Source organism: Nannobrachium achirus (assembly GCF_963921795.1).
Source record: "Nannobrachium achirus genome assembly, chromosome: 23".
NCBI classification, from domain to species: domain Eukaryota; kingdom Metazoa; phylum Chordata; class Actinopteri; order Myctophiformes; family Myctophidae; genus Nannobrachium; species Nannobrachium achirus.
The window spans coordinates 9980544-10004570 of NC_137830.1; the positions used below are offsets into that span (position 1 = coordinate 9980544).

General features: G+C 42.1%; 1 protein-coding gene across 1 annotated transcript in view; it reads left to right on the top strand.

Annotated features, from left to right (window-relative positions):
* The window catches only part of LOC308308743 (protein NLRC3-like), a gene marked incomplete at its 3' end in the record, with an annotated part of 95346 nt that extends 73445 nt beyond the window's left edge, over positions 1 to 21901 (top strand). The window contains exons 5-11 of the mRNA XM_080754196.1: positions 3751 to 3924; positions 4765 to 4917; positions 5559 to 5601; positions 5938 to 6111; positions 8480 to 9016; positions 21109 to 21192; positions 21788 to 21901. Of these exons, the coding sequence (XP_080610322.1) occupies positions 3751 to 3924; positions 4765 to 4917; positions 5559 to 5601; positions 5938 to 6111; positions 8480 to 9016; positions 21109 to 21192; positions 21788 to 21901 (1279 nt within the window). The remainder of the gene's footprint in view (positions 1 to 3750; positions 3925 to 4764; positions 4918 to 5558; positions 5602 to 5937; positions 6112 to 8479; positions 9017 to 21108; positions 21193 to 21787) is intronic.
* Positions 21902 to 24027: the final 2126 nt, after the last annotated feature.

Genomic DNA, 24027 nt, shown 5'->3' on the forward strand with positions numbered 1-24027 from the left:
CATCTACACTATAAGTAGAAATGATGGTGGATGTAAAATGTCCAATAATAATCAGGTCTCAAATAGTGACTTGGTGGTATAGTGTGTATGTGCAAATAAAGCATATTCCTATTAAATATTTTACTGCCTATGACGGGTGCTCGTCACATGTCGCTCACTGCCACGGCGAGCGCTCGTCAAATCCTGATTTGAGCCATGGAACAGCTGGTGGGTGTCTGCAGGCTGTGAGTTGCCATAGCAACGACAGTGCACGTAGCCTGAAGTCATGTGACACACACACACATAAAATAATAAATACCTTAAATATTGTATTTAGTTTAACCCTCTATAACTAGAGTTTATTTATAATCTCTGCCACTGCTCCATTACAGCAGTTCTCTGTGCGCTCGTTGAGGGCCGAAAAACAGACTTACAAGTGCCATGACGCACTGCGTCATGGCACGTCAATAGCTTATACATCTGTTAATTTGGGCACATTTATAGAGGCGCAATGGAGACAACAGCGCATCAACCAGACGTTTATAAAAATGTACTCTCACGGATGATCTGATCATCTGGTGCCAGCTTCAACCAGTGGTCCGGGGACCACCAGAGGTCCATGAGGGGGGTTCCATGTGGTCCCCAGCTGATGATGAGAGATGATGAAGAGTTGCTAACCAAATGGACCCTTATAGATCTTTAACTCTTGAGAACGTAAAATGAAAGCATTACGGTTTAATTTGGTTTCATATTATGCTCTCGAGGGTTAAATTATTGTTAAACATTTTCATTACTTAATTTACACAATTACAGAATGTAGAAGAATTGCAAAGCAGGCATTTTGTATCAATACCACTACCCTGGCTATCAGTGTGTTACCATGTACATGTTCAGTGCAGTGCGCATCTTATACACATGTCTACAATCTGCACAGAGTCTGTGCAGAACACCCACCCACCCACATGCACGCACGCACGCACGCACGCACGTGTCTTTAAAAAGTACACGCTCACTTGTGCGGAGCAATTAATGTGGATTAAAGACGTCAATCAAACACGTGTGTGTGTGTGTGTGTGTGTGGGGGTGGGGGTGGGTGTGGGTGTGGGTGTGGGTGTGGGTGTGTGTGTGTGCGCGTGTGCAGAGGCGGTCTGTGGGGGAGGAGGGGGGGGGGGGGGGTTGGCAGAGCAGCTCTGACATCAGTGGCATGAAGTATGGGCTATCTGGCTATATACTTCTATTTCCAGTACAATTTCAAAATAAACGTGTTGAATGATCGATAGTATACAGTAAGAAAGGCTCTTGTTTTGAAATACGCTTCTGTGCACCGTTTAGAGAGGAAATGGCTTTCAATGGAAGCCCCTTTTGATGGTCGTCCGTCTCTCTCTCCCCGTGCGTCATGACGGTGCGTTGTGGACTCGTGGTGAAAACCATGCAGGCATAAGGAATATACAAACAAAACACCAAGACAAGACAACGTAGGCTATAAAGGCATTAAACTGCATCCTCTCATCCTCTTGGGTCACGGGCTAAAAAGTTTGGGAACCATGCTTGCTGTAGACAGTGGTGTAAAGCAGTGGTTCTCAGGGGTTCCCTTTTCAGGCTGTGACCCCCAAAATAATCATATTTTAACTGCGGACCCCCCACCCTGACGAGCACTAAGAGTTGAGGCATTACATTTTGCATAGTCCCCCCGGTGCCAAGCACCATTAACGGTGAGGTGGTTGAGCTCGTGGATAACTACAAATTCCTCGGAGTACACCTGAATAGTCACTGGACTGGTCCGACAACGCGCAGGCGATTCACAGCAAGTGGAAAAGCAGGCTGTTCCTCCTGAGAAGACTGAGATCGTTTGGGGTGTGCAATAGGATGCTACAGATGTTCTATCAGTCTGTCATGGCAAGTGTCCTCTTTTTTGGTATAACATGCTGGGGTGGCAACAACAGAGCAGGTGACACGTTTAACCTAAACAGACTGGTGAAGAAAGCAGGCTCTGTCGTTGGGTCCTCTCGCAGGGGGTGGAGGAAGTAACCAGGGTGCGCTGCACAGCGAGGAAGCTAGATTCCATCTTGGAGAACTCCTCCCACCCCCTCCATCTAGAGATCACCAGTTACTGGAGTAAGAGAGGAAACGACCGCTTTACCTACCCAGGACGGAGATGTGAGAGATTAGGAAAATCTTTTGTACCGGCTGCCCTTAAGCTGTACAACGAGACACATAACGGACGCTTGAAAAGGTCTCCCTTCCTAACTTAGACTGACGGAACCATTGCTGTATTGACTTTGACCTCTAAGGAACTATTGCTGTATTGACTTTGACCTCTAAGGACCGTCCAGGAAGAGTGCTCATGTGCGTCTTGCGGTGACACGCTTCCTAGTTTCTTCTTTTTTCGCACTGATTTTTGACATTGCACTATTAGGTTGTGTTGGTAGTTTCTGAGTATTTTTGCTTTATTTAACAATGACAGTGAGATACTTGTTTGCACTAACTAGCATTGACTGCTACGGTCTCTTTTGCAAGACACTATGTATATTATTCGCCCCCTCTATTGATGCACCTTCTCTTTATTGGTACTGTACTGCTCTTGTCTTTGTTTTTTTTTTGTTTTTTTTCCCCTCTTATCTATCTTTTTCTTACGTCTCTGTAACTTTGTAAATAACTGTATACTGCTGTGCTTCTACTGGACAACTGAATTTCCCCCTTGGGATAATAAAGGTATCTATCTAACACGGTTCTATTGTGAAAATAGCAGATCTACATGAGGCGTTGTGAGCATGTAGATCTGCTATTTTCACAATTCCTGCCACTGATATTTGACAATTTGGCCGATGTTTAATTTGTCATTTTAGAGGTATTAAATTGTAACTTTAGACATTTGTAGATACAGTACCTTCTATATCTTAAAATTTATGTTGGTTTGTTTACTGTTGAGTGAGAAAACAACGTTGCACATTAACTTAATCATCTGTCCCTGGGGGTCGGGGTCCCGACCCACAGGTTGAGAACCACTGGTGTAAAGTAACTAAGTAGATTTGAGGTATTTGTAGGCTAATTTACTTGAGTAGGCCTATGTCCTATTTCCAATACATTTACTTCTACTCCCCAGTGGAGTAAACCCTATTATATTCTGTCGCCGTGTAGAACCGATTTTAAACGTTTTTTTTTCTTTCTTTTTACTTTAAAAAATACAAATTTCCTGTGAAATGTGTGTGTCTGACTGTGTGTGTGTGTGTGTGTGTGTGTGTGTGTGTGTGTGTGTGTGTGTGTGTGTGTGTGTGTGTGTGTGTGTGTGTGTGTGTGTGTGTGTGTGTGTGTGTGTGTGCGCGAGACTGTGGGTTTGTGGGTTTGTGCGCTTATCAATTAACGAGTATACTCGTAAATGCCAGTAAGCGTTAAATGAATTATTTCCGTGGACTTTAAATCATTGTTTTATTTGATGACCTTCCTGTCCTGGCATTTGACCTTTGTGCCCTCAAAACATTGAACATCAAAGGTCAAGTGATCTTGACCCTAGAATGACAAAACTCCTATGAACATAAAATAACCATTAAAGACACACACAACAACCAGTTCAAATGTTCACATTTTGGCTCCCCTGGTCTAAGTGGAAATGCTTTTGGCGCTGCGTTGACAATAAAACCCTCACCATGTGATTCATATTTGGGGTTGATTGATTTTTTTCATGATTTTTTGGGGGCATGTTTTCTTTCTCATAATACATTAACTTGATCTAATCCGTGTTGATCTCTGTTTTGACATATTCTACATTTACAGACTTGTTGGCTGTCGACTCGAAAAGCCAGATTATGAAATTGTGGCTTCAGCTCTCAGCTCCAATCCTTCACATCTAAGAGAATTGGATCTCAGTTATAACGACGTGAAGGATTCATTCATGGAACTCATCTCTGCTGGATTAAAGAGTCCACATTGTGAACTGGAGATACTGAGGTTAGATTAATTAACCAGCATTATTTAGATTACTTCTGTTTTATTATTTATTGTTTTATTATAATAAGAAGAGTGTGCATTAAGTTGACATCATGGTATCCCACACTGACTAGAATCATGATACGGTCAGAGTTTGTGTTGGTTAGTTCTCACTCTGGCATCACATCACAATGATACGGTACAGTAAATACAATATGTGATCCATCATGGCTGCTAGGGAATTATCACAAGGTCGCTTTTTCGCCCTTAGGCGTTTTACTGGTTTATATATTATATGTACTTTTTAATAACTATACAGTATGTGATTACCATCTACTACTGTATACCTGCCAACTACCCTGTCTGTCTGTCTGTCTGTCTGTCTGTCTGTCTGTCTGTCTGTCTGTCTGTCTGTCTGTCCTCTCTTAGTCAGTTTTCTGGATCATCTGTTGTTAACTGCTTCCTGTTTTCTGTCAGTTAGCTTCCCGTTGGAAGATGACCATGATTTACTTCACATTATTCCTGCCTGCCTGTTCTTTCCATATCTTTGGTCCCTCCTCCAAAACTCTGATAATCAATCCAGATATGTAATCTTAAATTACAGACTTGCTGGCTGTAACATCACACAGACAGGATTTGACATCCTGGTCTCAGCTCTCAGATCTAATATTTCCCATTTGAAAGAATTGGACATCAGTTTCAACTGCCTGCAGGAATCACAACTGGACCAACTCTCTGCTCTACTGAAGAGTGAAGAGTGTAGACTGCAGATCCTGAGGTAAATAAATAGTGTGTTTTCTCTCTGTGTGGATCTCTACTTGAACATCAACAGCACTTTGTTAAATATGGATTTCTCTGCAGGTTGTCAGGCTGTGGGCTCACAGAGGAAGGCTGTTCTTCTCTGGCTTCAGCGCTGACCTTCAACCCCTCCCATCTGAAACAGCTGGACTTGAACTTCAGCCACTTAGGAGGCTCTGGTCTGAAGAAGCTCTCTGCTGCACTGGAGACTCTGAAGTGAGTAGATTTGGACTGTGTCCATGTTGGTTAGTGCAGTGTTTCCCTTACAATGTTGAACTGGCTGGCCAGGTGGGCTTCACCTTTTTTTCTTCTTTTTTTTAAAGATTTCAAAATTATGATTCAATTAAAAGATATGTTTAGAGTGCGTTTCAAGTTTTGTCCCTTGGCTCACTTTATCAAAGTCAGTATGGAACTCTGTAAATAAAAACTGCCCACCGTGTTCTAGGAGAACAGATCTTTAGTGTGAGCTGTAGGTCATTCCAAGAGGTTTGGACACTAAAACAAAACACTGTTTTTACCAGTTCAGTCTTTACTCTGGGACAATTAGTGCCAGACGATCATTTGATCCTATTTGATCCATGGTTCTATTCATAGATTTATTATACAGTGGTAGTGTCATATATTCTAACATAGATGTAACATACAGTGATAGTGTCCTATATTTTAACATAGATTTAATATACTGTGTGTGTGTGTGTGTGTGTGTGTGTGTGTGTGTGTGTGTGTGTGCGTGTGCGTGTGCGTGTGCGCGTGCGTGCGTGCGAGAGAGATATCAAAAGGAACAGAACTATGCCAGGTAGTGGAGACAGTGTGTTAGACAGTCAGACATTGATTCATTGTTGTTCTATTTCCTATAGTGTGAATCATTCAGGAGAACACTGGATTAAACCTCAACTCCTTACAAGATGTGAGTGTCTGTCTGTCTGTCTGTCTGTCTGTCTGTCTGTCTGTCTGTCTGTCTGTCTGTCTGTCTGTCTGTCTGTCTTTCCTTCACATTGACATTTTATACACTGTTTTATACTTTGTTGGCCCCTCCCTCCTTGTATTCAGAGGATATTATAAAAACCTTCACCAATGTATTTAAAGGTGTTTAGTAACACAATCCAAAACATTGAAATTCAACCCCCCTCCAGGGCAGTGGTTCCCAAACTGAGGTTCAGGACCCCTAGAGAGACCATTTAAAACACAGTTCAATCAGTGTGTGAAGTGGCAACAGGCTTAGCTCTTATTCAGCAGATAAAAAGTGTTGAGAAGTGTGGTGTTGCTGACCACATCCATAGAGGGGAGAGGGGGAACAGCCCAGGACCTCATGCTCCCCTCTACCCAGGTGAGGTGCACCCTAGTCCTGCTCGGTGCTCCACTCCTCCACTCCATCCAGGAGGACCTCTGGAGGAACCAGAGGACCTCCAGGTGATCTGGACTCCTGAGGAGCAGTGTCTCCTAGTATTCAACAAACTAATAAAGATACTTTTTAATTTGACACGCTCCCACAAATATAGATTCTCACACAAAACAAGGCTTTGTGACGAGCAGGAAAAGTGGGCGTGGCTGTTCCCGCTGCCCTAGGGGAGTTTCAACCTTTTGAAATGTGTTACTAGACATCTTTACAAACACATTAGTGAGGAAATGTCATGAGAAGGAATTTATTCCATGTTTGGATTTTTTTCTTGACAACCAGTGGTGGACATAGTATTTACTCGAGTAAATACTCAAGTATAAAAAAGTACAAATTACAACTACAGTACTTTTTTTTAAATTTTGTATCAATGTATTGTTGTATTGAAATGAAGAACATTTCACCCAAAATAAAAGCATTGAAAGCAGTGAAAATAGCCGATCTACAACCTCACAACGTCTGTCTGTCTGTCGTGTTTGTTGCATTGCAACATGTTGTGAGCTTGAAGATCTGCTGTTTTAGAATTATGAATACAGAATAGGTTCACTAGGGTTCAAGTGGTTAATTATACCTGCAATCAGGAACTGATTATAATTAATAAAACATTATTTTAATGATATTTATTTTATATGTTAAACTCTTAAACCCACGTCACTGACTGGAGTTCCTCAGGGCTCTGAAAAATATCAGATCTACAAGCTCACAAGCACAAATGGTTCCTCAAAGAACCTTCTTTGAACCATTAACCATTTAAACCCTGCGTCCCAATGTTGGACATGTCTTAATACGTGAACATTCATCGTAAATAGCAGATCTACAAGCTTACAACACATCGTGCTACGACACGTTTTGAGCTTGTAGATCGGCTATTTTGGAAACTGAGCAGACCAAGTATAGAGCCCTGGGAGACACCGGTCGATGAAGGGTTAAAGTGGTTGATGGTTCTTTATAGCATTGGTTCTCAAAGTGTGGTCCGGGGACCCCCAGGGGCCCTTAGGGGGTTCCAGGGGGTCCCCAGCAAAATGTTTAATACAGCATTACACTCATTTGAACCACTTTATCCATGTTTTACACGTTGGCTATTTAACACATTTAGAGCTGGAAAACATCTGTGCTCCAAACGCGTCACTTCACGCCATGTTTGGAGCTTGTAGATCTGCTACTTTAGGTACTTTTGTGTAATACTGTAGTATGATCAAGTACAGTAGGGGGCACTAACTTAGGAAAATCACACCCGTGTGAACTGAGCGGTGGTCGTGGAGGCTGCGCAACGTGTGTGTGTGTGTGTGTGTGTGTGTGTGTGTGTGTGTGTGTGTGTGTGTGTGTGTGTGTGTGTGTGTGTGTGTGTGTGTGTGTGTGTGTGTGTGTGTGTGTGTGTGTGGGGTCTGGCCTGAACAACAGCGCCCCTCCCTTAACATGTGTGGTCAAAAAAGGTACTGTAGGCTACATACAGACAGACAGACACGGACGCAGACAGACAGACATACCCACACACACGGCCACGTATAGGAGCGTTGTGACCACCGCTCAAAAATCACAAAAAGTTAGAATCTGGAGAAAAGAGTTTTCTGACATTCCTTGTTGTTAAATAAAAAGATCTAATCTAAAATGACACAGATGTTTTATAGCTCTAAATGTGTTAAATAGCCAACGTGTAAAATATGGATAAAGGGGTTCAAATGTATGTGATGCTGTATTAACACATTAGGTCTGCAGATCTACAAGATCACAGCGCATCACTTGGTGCCGTGCTGCGAGCTTGTAGACCTGCTATTTTTGAAAGAATTATGAAAATATGATTAATTGATGTTTGGAAAGTGTGTTTGTGTGTGTGTGTGTGTCATGGACTCCCATCTGAAAAGAGTTTGTGGCAGAGACTCCGCCTTTCCAAGATATTATTTTGAAAATAGATGATCTACAAGCTCACAACACATCGCGATGCAACGCGTTGTGAGCTCGTTTATTGTCAAATATATACAGTAAATGTTTAAAGTGGTTACACTGATTTTGATGCTATATACATGAATGTTGCTGGGGACCCCCTGGAACCCCCTCAAGGACCCCTGGGGTCCCCAGACCCCACTCTGAGAACCACTGTATTCATGATCTATAAATCTGTACAATATTCATGTTTAAATGCGTTACCCCCCCCCCTCCCCCCATCGCTATGGAAACCAAAAACAAAACAAACACTGTTCCTGATTATTACCGTGTGTGTGTGTGTGTGTGTGTGTGTGTGTGTGTGTGTGTGTGTGTGTGTGTGTGTGTGTGTGTGTGTGTGTGTGTGTGTGTGTGTGTGTGTGTGTGTGTGTGTGTGACTCAGTGAGGGATGTTTTTAATGTTTACTGTGTTGTTTTCTCATCAGATTCACATCGTCTCACACTGGACACAAACACAACAAACAGATTCCTCTCTCTGTCTGAGAACAACCGGAAGGCAACTCGGGTGGAACAGCTTCATTCATATCCTGATCATCCAGACAGGTTTGATGGAATGGTCATTGTTCTGTGTACAGAGGGTCTGACTGGACGCTGTTACTGGGAGGTAGAGAGGAGTGGAAGGGTTGATATAGGAGTGACCTACAGAGGGATCAGTAGGAAAGGAAAGGGTGATGAGTGTCAACTTGGATACAATAAAATGTCCTGGAGACTCACCTGTAGAGGTGGTAACCCTGGTAACAGATACGCTGTCTCACACAATAGTAAGGACACTTACCTTCCTGATCGTCCCTCTGACTCCAACAGAGTAGCAGTGTATCTGGACTGTCCTGAAGGGATTCTGTCCTTCTATGAAGTGTCCTCAAACACACTGAGACACATTTACACCGTCCAGGCCACATTTACTGAACCTCTCTATGCTGGCTTTTCGTTTGACCCTGACTCCTCTGTGTCTCTGTGTGAGGACAGACTGATAGACAGGGTGTGAGCACAGACAGACAGACAGACAGACAGACAGACAGACAGACAGACAGACAGACAGACAGACAGACAGGGTGTTGTTTCATAATGTCATAATTAGGATCAGGTGTAGTGGGGGGGTGGCGGGGGTTTACATAATCAATATGGTTTGGTTTCCATAGCGATGGGGGGGGGGGGGGGGGGGGGGGGGGGGGGGGGGGGCCTAACACATTTAAACATGAATATTGTACAGATGTATAGATCATGAATACAGTGATTCTCAAAGTTGGGTCTGGGGACCCCCAGGGGTCCTTGAGGGTGTTCCAGGTGGTCCCCAGAAACATTCATGTAAATAGCATCAAAATCTGTGTAACCACTTTAAACATTTACTATATGAACAGACTATTGGAAAACAGCAGATCTACAAGCTCACAACACGCAACACTGTGGCACGTTGTGAGCTTGTACAACTGCTATTTTCAAACAAGGAATCTTGTACAAATTTAGTCTCTGGCACAAACCTCTCAGATTGACATGAAAAGGTTGGTTCTCAACCTGTGGGTCTGGACCCCCAGAGGGACCCCCATCTGGGGACCACCAGAGGGACCCCCAGGGGGTCCCCAGATGACAGTGAAGTGACAATGAAAACACTTTTAAAAGTAATCAATCTATAAACTGGTCAAACATTGGACAAATTGTCAAATAACATAAAGGGGCAAATATTATGAAAATAGACGATCTACAAGCTCGCAACGCCTCTCAACGTGGAACTGAGTCTAACCAAATGTAAAGCCTCAACTCCTACAGTTTACAGTTTGTCAGGGTGGGGGTCCCCAGTTCAAACCTGATTATATATGGTTATTTTGGGGGGTCCCCAGTTCAAACCTGATTATATATGATTATTCTAGGGGGTCCCCAGTTCTAACCTGATTATTTTGGGGGGTCCCCAGTTCAAATATTATTTTGAGGGTCACGACCAGCAAGTGTGAGAACATCTGGTCTAGAACATTTACACATGAATATTGTAAAGTTGTGTTGATAATGGAAACTCCAATGAAGTGTTCTGAAAATCCTTGTTCTTTTTAACTATAACATTTTATTTTAAAATGTAAAACATTTATTTCAAACCTTTCATGTATATTTACTAATATCTTCAAGAAAATGAAACCATTTAAATTGTGCCAAAGTTACATTCAACGCTGACACAATTGTGTTAATTAAAGACATAATAATAGTGGATTGTTTTGTGAGGGTTATTCTGTGCGCACGCACGCACGCACGCACGCACGCACGCACACACACACACACACACACACACATCTGGTTCCATTTGTACACTCTCAGTGAGCTTGTAGATCTGCCAATTAATAGATCTATCTATCTGTCTGTCTGTCTGTCTGTCTATCTGTCTATCTGTCTCTCTGTCTGTCTGTCTGTCTGTCTGTCTGTCTGTCTGTCTGTCTGTCTGTCTGTCTGTCTGTCTGTCATCTATCTCTCTCTCTCTCTCAATACCGTCCCACTGCCCACTGTTGAGTGATTTCCCAGGAGTGCTTCCAACCTCCAAATGTAGTTGTGTTCAACGGCCCAATTCCCAATTCCAATGTCATCCCTGTGACCTAAATGGTGCATTTATATAGCGCCTTTATCCAAGGCACAGAGATTGTGCATTACATTCACCCATTCGCACACACATTCATACAATGGCGAAGGAAACCATGCAAGGCACCAACCTGAACCCATGCTCACCAGGAGCAAGGGGTTCAGAGTCTTGCTCAAGGACTCTTCCACACTAACTCTGGGGGAGCCCGGGATCGAACTGGGAACCCTTCAGGAACCCTCTGTGTTCTAAGACTCTACCCCTGAGCCACTGAGCCACTGCTGCCCCCTGCTGACGTCAGCTGGTAAGTGCTTGAGGGTTCAGGCTGCAAGGACTCCAAATGGTAGAAAAGGAATGGAACACTTTAGATGAGTGTTTCACACTTTACATCACATTTAAAACTCTTTACTGTCCTTATTTACAGCCATTGCTTTAAAGGTTGTGATTGTTATGATTATATATTATATTTACATATAATATTTATGTTAATCTGTTCGTTTTAATTTCTGTTTATTGTAACAGTTCTCACATTGTTTTAGTCTCCGCGGTAAATAATTAAAATCAAATATATTTATGTCATTGCAACAATGCTATGGCTGCCGTGGGAGTGTGGGATATCCCCACCTGTCCATATTTGGTCATTTGCGTCATATGGAATCCCCTGCAGTCGCGGCAGGAACAATGGGTTGGCAGGAGGACGTTATCTGGATACGATATAGAAAACGTTCGTATAGAAACGTTTTTTTGACGATAATACGTTAATTCAGGGGTTTTCAAAGTGGGTGACGGGGCACCCTGGGGTGCCGCGACGGCAGTCCAGGGGTGCCGCGAGATAATTTGATAATATTTGGAATTTATTTGGACACAAAATATTTAGTATCATTTTAAACTTGCAAAGTACAAAGTTATTTTCAGTCAGTTCGAACCAAAATGGCTGTTATCTCAACGTTTTCCTCGCAACATAATCACTAAAATATCATTACTGTCAGGCAGAAACCTCTGTCGCACTGACTCGCACAAAACTAGTGAAAACAGCCGATCTACAAGCACACAACGCCTCGCACAACGCCTCGCGCTGCGAGGCGTTGTGTGCTTGTAGATCTGCTGTTTTCACTAGTTTAGTAAATTTTTTAGATGATAATTACAAAACTAACGGTTTTGGACATGTACAAGGTTTCCACCCGACAACGACAACGACGATATGCTATAAATAGAAGGTGTTGAAAATTATAATGCAAAAAAATATTTATGGGGTGCCCTGAGACAAAAAAGTTTGGGAACCCCTGCGTTAATATACGAACGTTTTCATCTAGCGCAATTTAGTGACGAGCCAACGTTTTCATGTGGCGACTGAGTTGATACAGTACATACATTCATCTCAAAATGTGCGCAAACATTTGAAAAGCAAACATCTTAATCTTAACGTAAGTTTGCTTTTCTCACAGCTGTCAGTAGACAGGACAGCAGCAGCAACACCAAACAGCAGGGGCGTCACAAGGGGGGGGGGGGGGACTGAGTTACTAGGGCCCAAGGTGGAGGAGGGGCCTTAATTATTTTATACTTTAGCTCTTTAGAAATAGCATACATAGAAGCTCACAGCGCGGCAACGAGTGCCAGGCTGCGAGCTTGCATATCTGCAATTTTTTGAAAAGTCATGATAATGTGTGCAAATCTTTGAATATATTTTTTAGGCGAACATTTGCAACTCAAATTTTGCTTCTGGGGAGGGGTCCCTGGAACTACATATTTTGAGATGGGGTCCGTGGCCAAATACATATCATTTTGGGGGTCCTTCACATGAAAAGGTTTGAGCACCACTGACTGACATAGAAACATAGGTTTTAAAAAAAAAAAACCTTAGGATTTGAAATATTCAAAGACACATTTTCTTCAAAAATAGAAGATCTACAAGCTGCGCTATCTACAATTTTTCAAGAGTTAAAGCACACAATAATGCATTCCTAGTCTAAATGGGTTAAACCCCCTCCCCTATGAAGAACATTCATGGAGGGCCTGCAGTGAATCCTCGTACCCAGGGCCCAGAATTTGGTGTGACACCCCTGCCAAACAGTGAGGTGGGAGCAGTTGCACAATCTATGTAAAGAGCCTTGGATGAAGGCGCTATACAAATGCACCATTTATAATACTAGAAGCTGGGCCGCCCTTCGGGCGGCCCAGCGTCTAGTCGGCGACCTGGCCAACTCGGAACAATGTAAATAGGGAATGAATGCCCCGCCCTTTAATGCAAACCCCATTATACCTGTTTTCATAGGACCCGTTTTGACCATCTGTCTGCCTGTGTCCATTTATGCCCATATATGGAGATATCTGTCTGTCTGTCTGTCTGTCGGCGTCCATTTTATGTCCATATATGGAGATCACTGCAGTTATAGTTCTGGGTCCATTTTATGCCCATATATGGAGATATCTGTCTATCTGCGTCCATTTTATGCCCATATATGGAGTATCTGTCTGTGCCTCCAACTGTGTTGCAGACACAGTGCCGGTTCCCCCTTTAATGCAAACCTCATTATACCTGTTGTCATAGGACCCGTTTTGAACATCTGTTTGCCTGTGTTCATTTATGCCCATATATGGAGATATCTGTATCTGTCTGTCTGCGTCCATTTTATGCCTTATATGGAGATCTTTGACCATCTGTTTGCCTCTGTCCATTTATGTCCATATATGGAGATATCTGTATCTGTCTGTCTGCAATCCATTTTATGCCCATATATGGGGGCATTCATTTTATGCCCATATATGGAGAACGCGCGTGCCCGTGGGACGAACGGTTCTCGAGATCCGCGGATTACATACATACATACACACTCACAGAGATTTTTTGTTGACTCATGTGGCGTACGTGATGTCAGAGCCTTTTATGAAGTGATGTCACAATGAGTCAGAGCTTTCGCCGATTTCCTCCGGAACAGCCTGATGTCAACAATCAGCTCCGCATAAGGAGATTCCGAACGTTTTGCGCCGTTTCGGAAAAAACGCGCGTCGGGTCGGGTCGAGGCCGGGCACTGCACTCCGCGCCGCGGCAGAGAACGCGCGTGCCGAATCTGAAGCCGGTGGGACGAACGGTTCTCGAGATACGCGGATTACATACACGCAGACACGCAGAGACTTCTCGCATTTATAGATAGATAAAACACTTCTATTGTGTGGCAACACCAGGGAGCTAAACACCCCCGGTATACTGTACTGTATCCCTGTACACCAGGGTAACGGAGTACATCAATGGGTTGTAATAGACTTTTATAAAACTGTTAATGTATGTGCAATGCAGGGACGTGCTGGCCATTGGGAAAAGCGTGACAACTCCCGAACGGCCGGTTCATTCCTGGAAAAAAATTAAAATAAAATGTCGGCCTTCGTTCCATTTTGGGGGCTGAGCGGCCAACAAAGTAAATCGTCACTGTCGGGCAGAAACCTTGTATCTCCAAGTTTCAAATTGATACATTTTTTTTCGCAAAGCAAAGCCCTGCTTCATCAAGGCCGTTGCACAAAAGTAGTGAAAACAGCAGATCTACAAGCACACAACGCCTCGCACAGCGAGGCGTTGTGTGCTTGTAGATCGGCTGTTTTCACTAGTTTAAATCATTTTTAAAATGATAAATACAAAACAAACGGTTTTGGACATACAAGGTTTCCACCTGACAACGACGAAATATAACTCATGTACAGTAATTGGCCAACTGGCTTGTCACTTGTCATGATCTGAAATGGCAAATCTTTGAGTAGCAGCAGCGCTATAGAGAGAGATCTCTCTCTAGTCTATACCGTGCAATGAGCGCCTCTCCAACTCTTTTTCCCGGGCTGAATCAGGGGCCCAGCATGTGTATCTGTCACCTTTACCTCAGTAAGTTAAAGTTACTTGACACAAAAAGATTGACTCAACAACAGCTATATATATGGATATATTGTATTCATTGTCACTCTACCTTGTGGAAATTCAATTTCTATATTATATATTATATACTATATTATACGATCTGAAAATTACATAACAGGGTATAATATGCTTCAGTGCCTAGGCCAGACTTGTTTTCCTTTTTTCCACCAATCTTCACTAGGCTGCACTAAGCAGAGGTCTGGCTGGATTGAAGGTCTTCATTTTAACCACATGATGGCGACACATAACCTTTATTGTTGGCCATATCGACTGCCAACAATGTATTGGCCTCAGCCTGACATATTGGGGCATTCTGTGTGTTTATTATAAAAGTGTCGTAATCCTGTTTCGTTGCTCACAAACCTCTACACCGCAAAGTAGACAACGCAGCACGTAATTTCCCAAGAAAACCCTATACCATTCATATGTCTTGTTCAAATTGAAAAGGCCCTTGCTTTTGAACTGGGGCCCTCCCCAACCTGACAAGCACTAAGAGAGTTGAAGCATTACATTTTGTATAACACGGTTCTATTGTGAAAATAGCAGATCTACATCACAATTTCTGCTTAAAATATTTGACAGTTTGGCCCTAAAGTCATTTTTAGTGGTATTAAAAAGTCCATAAATATAGTCACTTTGGAAATGTGCATATAGGCTACTGTATATACCCTCTACACTTAAACTTTATGTTGGTTTGTTTACTGTTGAGTGAGAAAACAATGTTGCACATTTTCATCTGGGACCCCCCAAAATAATTTGGGGACGGGGGTCCCGACCCACAGGTTGAAAACCACTGTCCTAGAGTAGCGAGACAAGCTTACATATAGCGGATCATACTATTCATTTCAGAGGGAAATTAAGCAGCAGCCAGATAGACGAGGTATAGGCTATAGCCGTAGCCTACAGTAAATTGCATAACGATGTCAAAGAAGACACAATACAGAATTAAATGACATTTATAGCCTACAGAGTTTTAGAGATTGTTCGTCTTTTGGAAACAATCAGCCTTTCCAATGTGGAACAGGCTGCTTATTGTGAAATAATCCCAGTTCCATAGACGCAGTGTTATTATTACTTATTAGAGCTGCCTGCCTCTGCTACAATCTGTTCCCAGCAGTAGCCTCTGGATTGTTGAATTCATTATGGGTCTGCTGTTCTGATGCAACCAGGAAGCAACGGCCAGGGGCGTCACAAGGGGGGGAAAGTGGGACTGAGTTACTAGGGCCCAAGGTGAAGGGGCCTTCGTTATTTTATACTTAATAGCTATTGGAAAAATAGCAGATCTACAAGCTCACAGTGCGGCACCGAGTGCCGCGCCGCGAGCTTATAGATCTGCTATTTTTTTGAAAAGATGTGAAAATGTGTGCAAAATCTTTGGATATATGTATTTTATACGCAAACGTTCGTTTGTAACTCAATTGTTGCTTCTGGGGGGGGGGGGGGGGGGGGGGTTCACTGGAACAACATATTTTGAGATGGGGGTCCGTGGCCAAATACAGATCATTTTGGAGGTCCTTGACATGAAAAAGTTTGAGCACCGCTGAAATAGAAACATAAAAAAAAAACCATAGAAGGATTTAGAAGACATTAATAAATCGTGTCAAAAATATTCAAAGACTTGCACAAATTTTCATGATTTTTCCAAAGCGCCAAAGGTGCCACGCTGTGAGCTTGTATATCTGCTATTTTTCAATAGTTAAAAGCACATGAACATTCATGGGGGGCCCGCATGTGAATCCTTGTACCCAGGGCCCAGAATTTGGTGCGACACCCCTGGCAACGGCAAAACCTCCTCTAAAATGTCTCCCGAGCTCAGAGTGGCTTTTTTTCCTCTCTCTCTCTCTCTTTCTTTTAATGGCTGTTTACGTGAAGTGCATTACAGCAGGGCCATTAGTGTAGCTTTATAATTGCCTAATCAGAGGTTCAATGGTGTTAGCTTTGAATGAAATATAATAATGTAGCCTATACACATAGGGGTATATTGTACAACTGCCAGCTCAAACCCTGGCGACTGTTTTATATTATTTGTGTTTCTCAATCTCAAGGCATTTATTTTTCATCGGGATATATTTATACAGTACATTATGTGGGGAGGCTTAAGTATACAACATTACCAGGCACGTGCGTGCACACATACATCAAAGGGGGCTTGAGCCCCTGCTCTTCTATCCGTCTATAAAAAAGTGCCCTCTCCAGACCATGAATGTTTACTATGGTGAAAGAAATGGAAATGTCCCCTCTTTCCATGCCATACCTGAAGGCAGCATTCAAGAGAATTGCCTTGTCCAAACTCTCCTGAAGTTGAATGCAGCGTTTTAGGTTGAAATCAAGAAATGTGTAGAAATCAAGCATCGAAAATGGCCGACCTCCAATGCGTCGCGCTGCGACACGTTGTGAGCTTGGAAGTCGGCTATTTTCGATGTTTTCACCATAAGGCCCTTTTAGAACAGATGCAATGTGTCGCATCGCGACACATTGTGAGCTTGGAGGTCTGCTATTTTCAATGTTTTCACCAAAAGGCCCTTTTAGAAATGTCAGCCCCTTCCCCTCTAACATTCTCTGCACGTCCCAGAACATTACACCAATCTGGTGCTCAAACAACAACAAAGGACTCTTTTCAAGTCCACAAAGGAAACAAACACCTGCTGCTCCTGTGCTGTGTGTGAAGGATGCTGGTTGTTCATTGCTGATAGTGTCTTTTTATGTTGTTTGTTTCAGTAGTTCTTTTCCTCTGTGTCTGTATTGTAACCGTTGTCACCATTCAGCCTGACAGAATGGTGACAGCATCTCCCCCACAGGATCAATAAAGGTCTGTCTGTCTCTGTCTGTCTGTCTGTCTGTCTGTCTGTCTGTCTGTCTGTCTGTGTCTCTGTCTCTCTAGTCTGGGCCAATGTTTCCCACTCTTTTCAAGTCGAGACCCAAAAGAGAGATCAGACCCTGCAGTTTGCACAGGACCCAAACCGGTGAAAACAGCCGATCCACAAGCTATTTTCACTACTTCTTAAACGTTTGTTTTCTAATTTGTGCAATTATATTCATGAATGAAATTACATAATACAAATCATTGCATGTTATATTTATTCATGAAAATCTTAGCATTTATACACACATACATATGGGTCAGTGACGTGACGCCCCAAAAAATGTGTTTTTAAAAAAACTTTAAATTGCAGGCATAAAAGTTATTTACTTTTGTTCTACTCACTCTCAACCTTATGGAAATACATTTTGTTTTTAGATATTTTATTGGAATCAGACTTTATTCAGCAGTTTGTTGTACTTGTGCCTAAAATCGTCATATGGTGTGACATGAAAATAATTGTTCATAAAATGAAAATGGAGTACATCTTTCTTAAGTTACTCACTTTATCAAAGTCCTTTATCATAACTAACCAGTGATCCACTATAGTTTTTTGAAAATTAATTATATCTGTATATTTTTTTCATAATCGACACTCTGTGTGAGGCCCATGTTCATGATCTTACAACATATTTTAAATGTATTCTGTCAAAACTTTCTCTAAAATTACACAAATATTTGTGACTCTTCCTGATAATATTCTCTATGTAATCCATAAACATTTTTTTGGTTTAATCATTAATAAAGGTATGATTTCTCACTATTTGGAATGTCACACCAAATGATTTAGTGTCACACCGTATGATCATATCTTCATGTGTCAAAGCAAACTGTGTTTTAACCTACCTATTAGTGAGTACTGAACTTTACTGATTGATTAAACAATTACCCAGGATAACATGGCCTTAATATTTCTGAACAGGATATTATTGTAGGGCTTTAACATGGGATAAGAAAGAATTGTAGTAGTAGATGGATGATGAGGATGTGCACAGGAATGCTACGCACACCTAAGTCTTCTGCCGGCCCACGGCAGAAGGATCCTAAAGGGACAATAAGGCGCATAGCCACACTTGGAGCCAAGGCATTGAAGGCAACATTTTATTAACACCAATTAGTGGAAACAGAACTCAGCATTCAGGTAAATTGCTTTTTTCCGAAGTCTCCTGAACTTGAACACAGCATTTTGTGTTGAACAAATGTAATTAGGAATCATGACATTACACCACATCTCCACTAGCTAAAGAGTGCTGGGTTGCGCAACTCTGAAAATAGCTGATCTACAAGCTCTCGCAGCACAACGTGTTGAGAGCTTGTAGATCAGCTATTTTTGCTAGTTTTGTCTCGGGTCCTACCTTAACACTGTCCACTGTCCAGTCCAGTGAGTCAAAGTACAAAAGTATTAGATCAGATTAGATTATACATTTAGACTGTATTGTACATCAGCCAGTCGTATTTGGTGAGGGTAGCAAACCGGCTGCCTTGTTGCGGTTCTGCTATGCCACAGACAACCTCCTGCTCTTCGTAGAAAATGCAGTCTCGCCCCTTTGGCTCCTCTCTCCTTGCTGGGTCATTGTTTAGTTTCTCCCTGTACTTTCTCGTTCTCTCAGCACTTGTCATTTTCCAGCTGACAAAAGAAAATGGAATGTATAGTTTAAGACAAAGAGAAAATATTGTTTAGATTGAAACAATATGTTAAGGTTTCTGTGAAGGGGTTTCTGCTCTGTCTGATGAATTTGAAGTATCACTGAATGAAGCTAAATTACATTTTATGTAAAAATGTTTAAAACAAATGTTTAAATGTACAAAAGAAACATGGAACTTTGTTATTTGTTGTTATATCTGTAGTTAAATACAGTATAAATCATATGGTGTGACAGTCAAGTCATATGGTGTGACAAGCAGACATGTCACACCATATGATTAAGTGTCACACCATATTACTGTTTTCTCCATTTAGGTTTACCTTGAGGCTACTATGTACACATTAGCATGCTAACAGCATGCTAGCTATAACAAAGCAGCCTAGATCTACATGGAAATATGACCAAAACTTCAAATAACTTAAGCTTTTTTTAAAGAAAAGGTGTCACACCAAAAGACATCCAGAATGGTGAGTTTGTCAACGTTTCAACAAGATGGCATTTCATGAAAATGTTAAAATCATAACTCACCTCAGACACCTGTCTTGCAGTTGTGCTGGGAGTGCTGAATAGCCTTACAGAAGAAGGACCTCTCTAGCCAATAGGTGTCCAAATAATTGCCTGTTTAATTTTTCCAAACTAGTGTCACACCAAATGATTTTGGGTTGGGGGACAAAATGTTTTTGATCAGAAATGACTGAAAACATTATGCTTTGACTTTGAAAAGATATAGGCTCAAAATAGAAATTTTTCTTAGCCTAAATTCATTTTCAAATGATTTTTAGCAATTCTTTTTCTTAGTTTTATTCAAGTTCCCACTTTGAGAAACAAGGTCAGGACAGTCACACCATATGAGTTTTGCCATGTTTGGTTGAAGATTCTGAAGAAATGAGGAATGAAATGTTTTAATCTTGAGTAAGTTCACATAAAGCTTAATGTCCTGCACAATATTCAGAAGGTTTTTGACAAATATATTTTTTATTTATACATGTTTGACACCGAGGACAGCGAAAACGTTACGTCACGTCACCCACCCATATACACACTGTACATATATTTACATACATACATACATACTGGATGCGATGCAGGAAAAAAACAATTTGAATTCAAATCCTGTTTCTAACATGGTAAGATTCAGAATCGATCTCATTTTCCATTTTTTATTTATTCGATATTATTTATTAGATATTATGATTTTTATGATTTTCTATTATGATTTTTTTATTACGATAATTTATTAGATATTATGTTGTGTTTGTACAAGTTAAAAGAATGTGTGCAAGCATGCATAAATCAGACATGTTGTCTTGGATTTACCTTTGTTTGTTTACATTATTGCAATAAGTTGATAAAACCTTTACAATTATAAAAGCTACGTAAATGTCGTTTTGAATAGAGAATCTTTTTGAATCGAGAATTGTTTTTAAATCGGAAATTAATCGTTTCTGAATTAGATTCTTTTGGATTTGAATCGAAAAAAATTGTGAATCGTGACCCCAAGAATCGATTCTAAATCAAATCGTGGGATACCCAAAGATTCGCAGCCATAATACATACATACATACACATACACATACACATACACATACACATACACACATACATACATACATACATCATCTTTAACAGTGTATATTACTGTATGTTAAAAGTGTAACCAGAAGGCCTTTTTTGTCAAAGATCTAACTTGGCAGGAGACACCCACCAGGTGGGTTCACACAGCTAAACAGAATCCTATTACATGCTCAGTGATGTGTGCTTGTGTGTGTGTGCATGCGTGCGTGCACGCGCACGTGCATCTGTCTGCCACGCGCCGCGCCGCGTACATACCTGTGCATGCAAGTCTGTGCACACCCTGCACAACGAGTGAGTTCACGCCTGCGTGTGTACCTCTATGGGTGTACACGCGTGTGTGTGTGTGTGTGTGTGTGTGTGTGTGTGTGTGTGTGTGTCCACGTGTGTCGTGCGCCCATGGTGCACGTGTGGTAATTACTTTTAGTGAAGGGGGGGGGGGGGGGGGTGGGGCTGATTAGAGCCGAGGCTGGTTGTTGTTTGGAGGCGCTTGTCAAGAAGACGTTATCTCCCCCCCATCTCATCTCATCATACGCAGTCTGGCGGATTCCCTCGGCGGCTCAGCGGCGGGCCACCGCGGCCTCGGCTGCTGTCAATCGGTGGTGGCAGGGGCGTCAATTGGGTATGGCAGGGGTGTCAATTGTGTATGGTATGGTTTGTCTATCTGCGCTGGTTATTATGTTGTTAAATTATAGTAAAATAACAAAAAAATGCAACATGTAACAAAATGGTCACTTTAACTATTCTCCACACTTCTCCCCATCTTGACAGAATGGTATATTCCCAGGTTTCACAGGTCAGCTGCACAGGTGCAATGCATTATTGTTAATTGTGGCACGTTTACTAACATGCCAGGTTTAGCTGCACTTGAACAACCGTTCCAGGCTGCCATATCCAGCCCAAGAAACCGTAGAAACCTGTGTAAAAAACGGACAAAATGCGTTTTTACAGACATTGTGAAAATAGCAGATCTACATGCTCACAACGCCTTGCGCAGCGAGGCGTTGTGAGCATGTAGATCTGCTATTTTCACAATATAACCAACCGTAGTGCCAAATGTAGTGCCTCTTATCCACGAGGACTCCCATCTTTGCCATACCCTAGCTTTTGCAGAACTGACGCCACTGGGTGGTGGTGGTGGTGTGGGGAGGCTGTTGACGCCAGGGAGAAATCGATGCCAATCTCCCCTCGTTTTTTTTTTTCTTTTCTATTTTTAGAAGCAGGAGCTGGAGCAACCCGAGGGCTTTGATAAGGAGGAAAGCAGCAACCCTTCCCTGCACCGGGTGAACGGCTTGCTGCTCGGGCCGATGAGTTTTGTGATAACAGAATAGAAAGAGGATTGGGCCGGCGAAGGCTGAGAACCGCCGAAAACTTTTTTTATATAATAGATCAGTGGTCTTCAAACAAGGGGTCCGGGACCCCTAGTGGGTCCTCAGAGTTACTACAGGGGGGGGGCACCAAATCCTTGTGTGATAGAATGATTATTTTCAACTAACAACTTTGAACCTTCGCATCCCTATTCGGAGGAGAACTTTAGTCAAAAATAGCAGATCTACAAGCTCTCTCGACGCCTCACACTGCGAGGCGTTGAGAGCTACCGTAGATCGGCTATTTTCAGCAAAGAGGTTTGTTTAGTGTATAGGTCAAAAAGAGCAGACCAAGTACAGAGTGAAAGGTCAAGTTTACTATGTATCGAAGATTGAAGTGGCTAAATGTCAACATTAACACTAACAGAAATCCAACATAGACTTATGACAGTGCTGTCAAACAAGTCGATGAAAATCTGCATAACGCATTTATACAAAATGTAGGGGGTCCCTGCTTCATCTCTCTTTCAGTAAAGGGGTCCTTGGCCTGAAAACGTTGAAGACCCCTGTAATAGATCATGGAAGCCCAGAATGAGTTTCCTTAAGGCCATGTACCCTTATTTGTAAATATGACGTTAAAGGGAATATACATGAAGAGTGGGCACCACCAGAACAAAGTGAGCCCAGGAGAATACAGGGCACTAAAGCAGAGAAGTCTGAGAAATGGGCATGAAATGTTAAGCATTAAACTTGTTTATTCAAACATCCAATTGTATCTTTGAATGCACATTGTTTGAAACCGTTGGTGTCATGAGAACATACACACAGAACGCAGGTATTAAAAAAGTTCAAAAGAGACAAACCTTGTTTCTGAAAACCTTTTTGGTAGGTGTTTGGTGGAAGTTACCCGTTTAACGATGTTGTCCCTTTTCTGTCACAGTGAATTGTATTCTCTCGAGTGCCCAGTTTTCCAGAAAAAACACCTTGTAGTCTTCTCATACTGTTACTAGAACACACCCCATCATCTGCATGTTGTGGTTTATGCCTCAACTTTCATTTGCATATATTTTTTCGGGTTGACTGATAATAAAGTTAACTTAATTGTCCTTGGGATAACCTGTGGGACTGGAGGTCCCTTGACTCCGCTTGGAGAATCACATAATTTGTCAGTAATATAGTATCATACAATTTGTATCGGTACGGGTAAAGTACCGTACGGTAAAGTACAGTACCATAATAGGGTGACCAGATGTCCCGGTTTGGCCCGTTTTCAAGCTGCGTGTCCCGACAAATATCTCTAAAACACTAATATGTCCTGGTTTTCAACATTCACTACAAAATTGTCCTGGTTTCCTCCAGAATCAAAATAACAGTAGCTGTGTTCAGTGGTTGCATAGACGTTTATCATGTTCTTTTCATGTAAACATGCTCACCTAAACAATCAGAAAACATGAACAAATTCATTCCGTGTCTGAATTCAACGCTGAGACTGTTTGGCAATCACTACTGCCTGTAAGCTACCGGTATGCAACCCTGCAGTGTGTATGTGCGCGTGCACGAACGTTAGAGAATGGGTGTGCGCGGTAACGTGCGCATTGCTTTGATGGTCCCGGATGTAGGTAACAGTGGTTCGCGTCCCGGTTTGAGCGGCTGAAAATATGGTCACCCTATACTGAGAGGCCTCCACTACTATAGCATGCTATAATAGTCCAGTGGTCCTCAACCTTTATAGGCCGCGACCCCCAAAATAATCATATTTTAACTGGGGACCCCCCCACCCTGACAAGCACTAAGAGTTGAGGCATTACATTTTGTTTAACACGGGTCTATTGTGAAAGTAGCTGATCTACATGCTCACAACGCCTCGCAACACGAGGCGTTGTGAGCATGTAGATCAGCTATTTTCACAATTGCTGCCTCTAATATTTGACAATTTGGCCAATGTTTAATTTGTCATTTTAGAGGTATTAAAAAGTCCTTAAATTGTCACTTTAGAAATGTGCAGATACCCTAGTCTATCACTTAAACTTTATGTTGGTTTGTTTACTGCTGAGTGAGAAAACAATGTTTCACATTAAGTTGATCATCTGGGGACCCCTCAAAATAATTTGGCGACCCCCCTGGTGGTCCCGACTCATAGGTTGAGAACC